The 8,157-nt window shown below is 41.8% G+C and overlaps 1 protein-coding gene across 1 annotated transcript in view; it reads left to right on the top strand.

Annotated features, from left to right (window-relative positions):
- The window catches only part of LOC104616442 (olfactomedin-4-like), a 22,428-nt gene that overhangs the window by 12,129 nt on the left and 2,142 nt on the right, over window positions 1–8,157 (top strand). Inside the window, exons 4-5 of the mRNA XM_010281454.1 lie at window positions 230–442; window positions 1,381–1,534. Of these exons, the coding sequence (XP_010279756.1) occupies window positions 230–442; window positions 1,381–1,534 (367 nt within the window). The remainder of the gene's footprint in view (window positions 1–229; window positions 443–1,380; window positions 1,535–8,157) is intronic.

The following is an 8,157-nucleotide window of genomic DNA, read 5'->3' as shown; positions in this document are numbered from 1 at the left end:
GCATTCCTGAGGGGATTTTGTGAAACTGCCAACAATAAATGAGGGTTAAATTTCATATTTTTTTAATGTATGTGATGAGAATTTCATCTCTGTAGTTTATGTGAAGAATATACATGTCAAGTACGTGGAAGTTATGCATGGCACACTCAGAAATATAATAAAGATGTCAAACAGGCTTGTTTTATTTGCTAACCTGGACTTGAATATGTACCTTTTTTTTTTCTTTAAGGTTAGAGAATACTCAAAAATGATTGAACTCTATCAACAGCAAATCCTTAATCTAACTATCAGAGTGGAGCATATGGAGAAGAGCAGCGTATCTTACACAGAACTGGACTTCCAGTTACTGAAAGTGGAAATCAGTGACCTAGAGAGACTGGTTACTCAGCTGAAATCCAGCCTTGTTGGGAGCAATGTCATCGTTGAGCAAATATATTTGGAGGTATTGCCACACTCTTAATTAGCCACAGAGGGTTCAAATATACAGATAGCCTATTCTCTCTTTAGTGTTTAGGCTGAGGAAATGTAGTCTGCCTCTACTGCAGCCAGTGGAATTAATTTAGCATTTCATCAGCATAAATTAAAAGAAAGCTTGACCTTAAATGTATTAAAAACTTTTTCCTTGATATAGAGCACAGAAAAGCAAAGAAACATCAAAACAAATGGACACCTCCTTATTTTTGCCAACTATCTGCCTGAAAGTTAAAAGTTTTGCATAGTATTAAGTACACGAGCTGATTAAATTATTATAATAAATATTAATTTATAGACCCCCATGCTTGAAAGCCTCTGTGCTTTAAATTAGATAATTAAAAAATTAGCTTCTGGTTGCTAGGGCAGTGGCCCAATCAATATGAAATCAAGAAGTGGGAAAGACTATCACCTTCCTAGCAGACTATAAATCACATTTTCAAAATGGTAATTAATCATTCACCTAGAGAGAATAATTACTTCAGAAGGAAAGTAAAATATAATTTTCTCCATTGCCCTCTAGATCATCAAGTATGTGACTGAGAACATTATTTATCTTTGCAAATAAAATTCCAAATACTTTTGTAAGGCTGGACTAAGTACTTTCTATGTATAATAGCTAGTACTTGCCTAAGATTTATTGGATATTTTTATAGTATGTATAAAATAAACTATATTTTTGCATTATGGTATAAAACTGAATGTTAAAGCATTTCCTTGTGGTCATATGCCTCTGCTGGAAATGTAAAATTCACAATAACAGGAAAAGGTCTATTCTTAAGGATATTTCCTAAAATCTGTTCTGTAGTATCTTCTATGGTATGATCAATCTTGCCTGCAAATATCTGTAAAGTAAAGTTGACAGAAATATAAACTTGCTCTCATTTTTTATTTTTTTTTTTTCTCTAGATCACAAATCTGACTATACTGGTAAATGAACTAGAATCACTGGACAAAAACAATATCCTTGCAATTCGTCGACAGATTGTGTCTCTGCAGAATCGACTGAAAGAATGTGAAGAGCGCACAAACAAAACTGCAGTACCCCCTTATTTCCCACCAGGTAAGCATTTTACTTGTGTATCAGATAAGAAACAACATAATACATGGGTAGAACAGTAAATGCATAGATTTCTCTTTGTTAATATGAAATACAATTGTAATGATACTACTTAGCTCTTGAAAAATTGAGCAGACAGCTCCTAATATTTCACCAATGGGTTCAAAAGGAAAATGAGGGCAGGAAACAAACTCTTCCAGACATAGTAGCTGTTTTCAACTGGAAAAAGTTGTAATCTTCCTCTTACCTGCAGCGTGGAAAGGGAATCTCTACCATCCTTTCTCCTTTTCAAGATTATTACCTATTTTTTTTGTGGAAAATTATACTTTCTTCTGACCAGCTTAGATTTTTAGTAGTTCCTGTGAAAGTGACCTGCGTCATGGTAATTTTGCTCTAATGCTGATTGAGAAATGTGTGAGCAACAGTTGATGTACTAAAGCTGTTGGTATGCAAGCCCTGGAGGGTAGCTTTGCATGAAGATTACTTTTGTTTCATGAGCAAAAGATTCTTCTAAATCAGAAGGTCAAGAATCCTGGGGAGAAATTCTGGTCTTGGGGAAATAAGTTGGAGCTTTATTTCCGATTTCAACAGAACTAGGATTTTACCATTCTCTTAATTAGGAAAGGTTATGTCTGGGACTTAGCTCAGTGGTTCCCAGAGTGCAGCCCATGTACACGTAGCAACAGTTACAGGGCATGTGGTAATTAGTTTACAATGGGAATAATTTTTGTCTTGATGGTGTGTTCAGTTTGAAAAATCACGTTGCGAATGAATCGCAGTTTGAGAAATTTTGAGAGTCAGATATAATACAACTGGAGGAAGCCATTTAGGAAACACTAGTTTAGGTATGCCAGGTCAAGCATCCCGCTCGCTAACGGGCAGGAGGATTTATCAAACTGTGTTGATCCCCTGAGTGTTTTGTACACTTTTGACAGAGTATTGTAAGAGAGAAAGTGCTCTGTTGTATACAATACCCAGGGGAAGGATCTGCTTTTTCACATAAGCTGGTTAGCAATCAGCTAGAGGAGCCCAGAAAAAAGGAGTGCTGTCCTGCTTGCAAGGCGCACAAACTTGTACCTACCAGCAATTTACCTCTCATCACCTTGGGGTCAGCTAGTTCAAACATCTCATTGGGAAGGTGAGAGGCAGAAATACAAGCTTCCCTTAGGGTCAGCAGCCTTTCCTATTGCGAGCTCCTTAGGGCTTCATGGCGGCGTGAGCAGCTGCTGCACTTCTCTGACAGGATGCATGAGTAACACCTTGTCTGGGGGGTCAAGCAGGAGAGAAAGCTGAAACAAAACCCTGCGTTGCAAGATCTCAAGACCCTTCTCTGTTCCTTAAGGAAGGGCTTAAAATGTTTCAATGAAAATGAAAAAAAAGCAATGTTTTAAAAGTATTTGAAGGGCATCTTGTTGATTTATTGAGGGTGACGGTGTGTGGAAATAAACAGCCTCTTTCTCTTCAAGCCTACAGCAAGCCTTTGTTTTGGTGAGAAAGTATTGAGCTCTGGAACAAGAATACTGTGTCCTTCCATGAGTGATAGAGGAAGGGGCTGCTTTTATGCCTGGGTGGTTGGCGTGAACATCTGTGGGACATAGGGTCTTTCCTGGAGTGGGAAAGGGAGATCTGTGCTTCGCAGTGCAGCTTCATGCAGGGATAGGCAAGTCATGCCTAGAGCAGGATGGTAGCTCTGGGGTGGGTAAATGTAACTGCATAGGAACGTGACTGTAATAGAAGTATTCAGCATTGTTTCTCAGGGCATGGTGGGGAGATGGATAGAGTTTATCTGGACCAAAACTGTATTGCTTTAGGAATAATTTGCCTTATTCCTGACTGGTGTGACAGCTAGCTCAGGCACCTTTGCATGTCACTGCATCTTGTGGGAACCATGAAGCAGAAAATAACCTAGAAGGCCAAAACCCCAGGTGGTATGAACAACAATAGCTCCATTGACTTCCAGAGAATTACCACCACTAACATCAGCTGAGGACATCCTCTCATGTCGTCTGTGAGTTTCTCTCCTGCCCACAGCAATAGGCACCCTGGAGGGGTTTGGAGGATATGTGTGGGTGTATTGTCATGGCCATCTTTAGGGTGAGGGTGGTCTCTGAGGCTGGCACAAAGGACTGGCAGAGCAACTGCAGAGGACTGGCAAGTTTCCTGCCTGCTGGGAGATGCCAGCTATACAGATAACCCAGGTGTGATGTAGGCTCAGATCCCTGCTAATCCACGCAGGACTGGCATATCGTGACTTGGTGTGCCTGGCGGGGAGCAAATATTCTCTGGGCAGAGAACTTTCTCAAACAATTGCATGTCCTGCAGACTGTATCTGAAAACAAGTAGTAGTAGGAAGATGTTATTGCTTGGGGAGATGGAGTAAATACATGAGAGCTGCATTTTCTAGATGGTCGTTTTGGAGGCTTTGCATGGATGCTCACACCTAGGCCTCTGAAGCTCTCTAGCACTCATTTACACATTTGAACACAATTTCCATACGTTTACTCTGCAAGCTTGAATGCCTTGAATTCCTGCCAAACCATTTGGCCTTGCCCTGCTTCTAGTTCATATTATATTTATAATGTTTGTATTAAACTGACTCATTGTCCTGTTTTCAGACTGCATTTTCTTCCCCCCTTCATCCTCTCTCCTGCATATTTTGGGTAAGCAACATGAACTATAGAGAGCTTGGCTAATCCCCAAGCTGTCTAAGACCATGAGTCTAAAGGCAAGTTTAATTAAAGCTTCTTGCTTCTCAGTGGCGTAGTACGCAGCCCCTCTGACTCTGTCCCCCAGGGCTTTTGCTGCTGTAATTCTCAGAGTGAGCAGGTCTGTTCTCAAACAACATAGCAGAAAGAGATCACTGGTCTCCGTTTGCCTTTCTCTTCAACTGGAGAGGCAAGTGTCTAAGTGTCTGAGACGGGGCTTAGTAAATATATAGTTAATCATCCTCCTCATCATCCCTGGCTTTCCTATCTGCAGCAGTTCCTGGCATTCCTCCCCTCACCATTCCAGTGGGAAGAAATACTTATCAATTCATTTTTCTTTGGCGCTGGTCTCATCTGTCTGCATCAGGGCAGGTATAGAGAGAAAAGACCCCGGAATGGTTCTTTGAGGACTCTGCAGCAGACTCTTTGTCACACCTCACTGCAGTGATCTGAGAGAGGCGGCAGGGAGCAGTCAGTCAGACGAAACTCTCAAAGGCAAAAAAAGAAAGAAAGGAAAAAAAGAGCAAAGCTGTTTTTTCTGGCTTTTATGCATTTAGAAATTAAGGATTTCAAGTTATTGGTGAATAGGTCACAGCAGGAAGAAGACCTGGTGTAGCCTAATGCTGAAACTCAGGCAATCCTACTTGAGTCTTCTAGTGATTTCACTTTTACCTTATATTTTATCTCCTATGCACCCAAGATGTCTGTGCGTTTTGAGTGTTTTGGGTTGTGTTTTGAAATTAATACATCCATACACAGACAGAAACATGCCTGCAGGCACCTGAAAAGAGCTGGCCAGTGCCTCCTCTCCAGGACTGTCTGAATGGCCCCTGGAGACACATGCATTTCTCTGTTGGCAATGGAGAGAGCTTAGCTGAGGCACCTGAATTTTTAGTTGCCTGAAGGTAGGTCAGATGAACGGTAGCCCTCCATCTCATACCCTGTTAGATGCTGACAACATAAGTCATCTTTGACACAGCTGTTAGACTGTCTGTGCCTCGTGATACTGGTGAAGACTGAGGTATCTGCGTGAGTCTTCCTATGTCAGTGAGACAGCAGGAACCAAGATGAGCTTCTCCTGAGCAGCTCTGTCTCCTGTGTCTCAAGCCAAAGTAAGGCTGGCAACAGCTCACACATCAGGACACAGTGGTTCATCTGATGGAGAGGAGGGTGCACATCTGGTGCTTGGGAGCATGTGTGAGAGCGTAGCACTAGCCTGCTCCTGGTCTTTGTGCTCCTCGTGGGGGTTCCTTTAAATGTGGGTCCCACCTTGCCTCATGATCTTCAGCTGCATAGGCAAACTGTGGTCCCTTCTCTTCAGCAATCAGATGCAGCTGCGTGGTGGGGGGAGGCTGCTGGAGTTTGTTTGGCACCTGTATTGTTGGGGTGAGAAGCGGATATGCTCCGCGGGTGCTTCAGAGTGACGGGGGTGAAGTGAGACCCAACGGGATGCGTCCCATGCTCCGTTCTGCAGCCCGTCAGCCAAGCAAGTCAGGCTCCCTCCAGTCCTGACAACCAAGTGCCAGCTCCTTTTCTGATGAGTCAAAAGGATTGCTAAACAACTGAGCTGAGATGCTGGTTCTTTACGTAGGGAGAAGAAGAAGTATATGTCTATGTACCTATGTTAGTCCTCCTCTCGCCTATTTGCTACATAAGCGTGAAACAAAGGAAGGCAAGAATATCAGGACGTCATTTATCAGTGGCCCAAAACAGTGGAGAAAGGAGTTAAAAACTTGAAAATTTGAATAATGCATATGGATTTATTTCAAGTACCTTCTAATATTTACAAAATTACATGACACTTTGTTTCCTTTCTGCGTTTTTTTTTCCCCACAAGATGCAGACAGGGAGGCAAGTTTAGATTAAATAAACAACAATGAATTCTTCTGAACCTGTGCAGAAGACAGATCACCCCCTGACTACCACAGATTTATTTGGTTAAAAAAAAAAAATTCTGGGAGAGTTTTCACGGAAATCAAAATCAAGCACATACTCTATAGAAACCTCAGACAATTTTTGATGTCATTAAAACGGAACACGCTTCTAACTTTATTTTAATAATTCATTGTTTCATAAATAAAAACCAAACAAGTGTTCAGCAGAGAGATCTCTTTAAGGGAAGAAATAATAATTTATTATTTCTTTTGTAAAAAAAGGTCTCTCTGCTGAACACACGTTTGTTTTTTATTTATGAAACCATGTATGAATTATTAAAATAAATCTGGAATTGTGTTCTGCTTAATGACGTGAAAAATTATTTGAGGTCGCATATAGATGAGCTTAGCAGTGCTTCACTACCTGCAAGCTTCGGTGCTATATTTTTCTAAACAAATCAAGAGTTTTAGAGCATTTAATAACCATTTAATTCTGAGATAAGTTTATTGTAATTTAAGCACAGTAATATATTCCATATGTCACCAGCTTGAAAGAAACCCTCATGCCGGAGGTAACAATACATAATAGAGATATAAGGAAAAAACAATTTAAGTTGATTTGTGGAGTTGACCGGCTGCAAGCCCTTTTGCACTGTCTGCCTTAGCTTTCTTCCTTTGCATGAGCTGAGGTATAAGCACCTCCAAACGCTGGCGTCTGTGCCAAGTGCTGAGGCCATGTTACTAGCCATGCTACGTGCCATTTCCAGAGATGCAGTCTGGCTAGCCGTACAGCAGTGCCTTCCTTGTGTGCTATATTGGGAAATGAGGTTTCTGCTCCAGGCCCTCGTCCTCTGTAAAGCACTTAAGCGCACGCTTAAATGCTCATCTGCTCCCAGCCAGGAATGCTGATACGCTGCAATTCTTGGTGGCACGGAGGGAAGCAGTGTGCAGCCAGGGTTTCAGACCCAAGAGTCCCAAGACACAAAAAGGGCTGGGTGAGGAGACAGGGCTGTTCACAACTCGTGTCACCCTCTCTGCCCATAGCTGGGCACTCAGCGATGCAGAGCTGCTCCTGTGGGCGATGCTGAAGGCAAGGAAGTTGCCAATGTGGCCTGGGGACGCAGAGATATAGCTCAGCATAGAGATTTATGTTTAATGTAAAGCTGCTCCCCACCTTCCTCATAGATGTTGAGAGGAGGCTGCAGGTGAATCACATGTCCCCCAAGTCACTGGCGCAAGGGAGCAAAAGACTGTGAGGGGTGAAGATGTTGTGTAGTGGAAGGAGAGAAATACTACATTTTGAGAGAGGAGGAGACATGGAGAGCTTCACCACCCAAATCCACTTTACACATTGGTACAGATGTTGCTCTCTCGCTTGGACATTTCTAGCATTCAGGCTACAGGTTTCCTTGTCCCAGAAGTAGAGCACCTTCCCCCTGGGCAAAGCAGATCAGAAAAAGATTTCTCTGTGTTTACAATTGTCCATTTTCCACCAAATACCTTGTTTCCCAGTCTTTTTCCAAGGGGAGTACTTCAGATTGGTCTGTCTCCACATTTCCTTCTATCTGTGGGCTAGACTAGGATGTCTTTGAGCACAAGATATCTCCTAGGCTTTTTCTGCCAGTGGCTTTAGGAGTTTTCAGTTCAGCTCTGTAAGTATTGTCTGGCCTTGCTTAGGGATGGTCAGCTTTGAGGGAAGAAGGTAAATTCTCTCTCTGTTATTTCTCTGTCTTCTTTGTGCTAAGACATAGGTTTATGTTAAAAATTTAACATATTTATATGCTACACATTCTTTCACACAAGTGAGCTTATGAACAGCCATTCTTTTCATACAGGTGGTAAGCAATCATGACATGGTACCCATGCAAAATATTAAAATCTCAAAAAAGAAGTTTGACTTTCATCATTGATGCCATAGCTGGTGGTGCATGGAGTTCTTGTACTGAGGGAGGTATTATTAACATCAAACAGTTGTGGCCATTAATTTATCCATTGATTGACATATGAGATTTGGGTCTATTCATGTTATATTCCATCTTTAATAGGG

The sequence above is a fragment of the Phaethon lepturus genome, unplaced genomic scaffold (assembly GCF_000687285.1).
Source record: "Phaethon lepturus isolate BGI_N335 unplaced genomic scaffold, ASM68728v1 scaffold9522, whole genome shotgun sequence".
NCBI lineage: Eukaryota > Metazoa > Chordata > Aves > Phaethontiformes > Phaethontidae > Phaethon > Phaethon lepturus.
The sequence above is the reverse complement of the archived record's forward strand: the minus strand, read 5'-3'. Positions and strand labels throughout refer to the sequence as shown.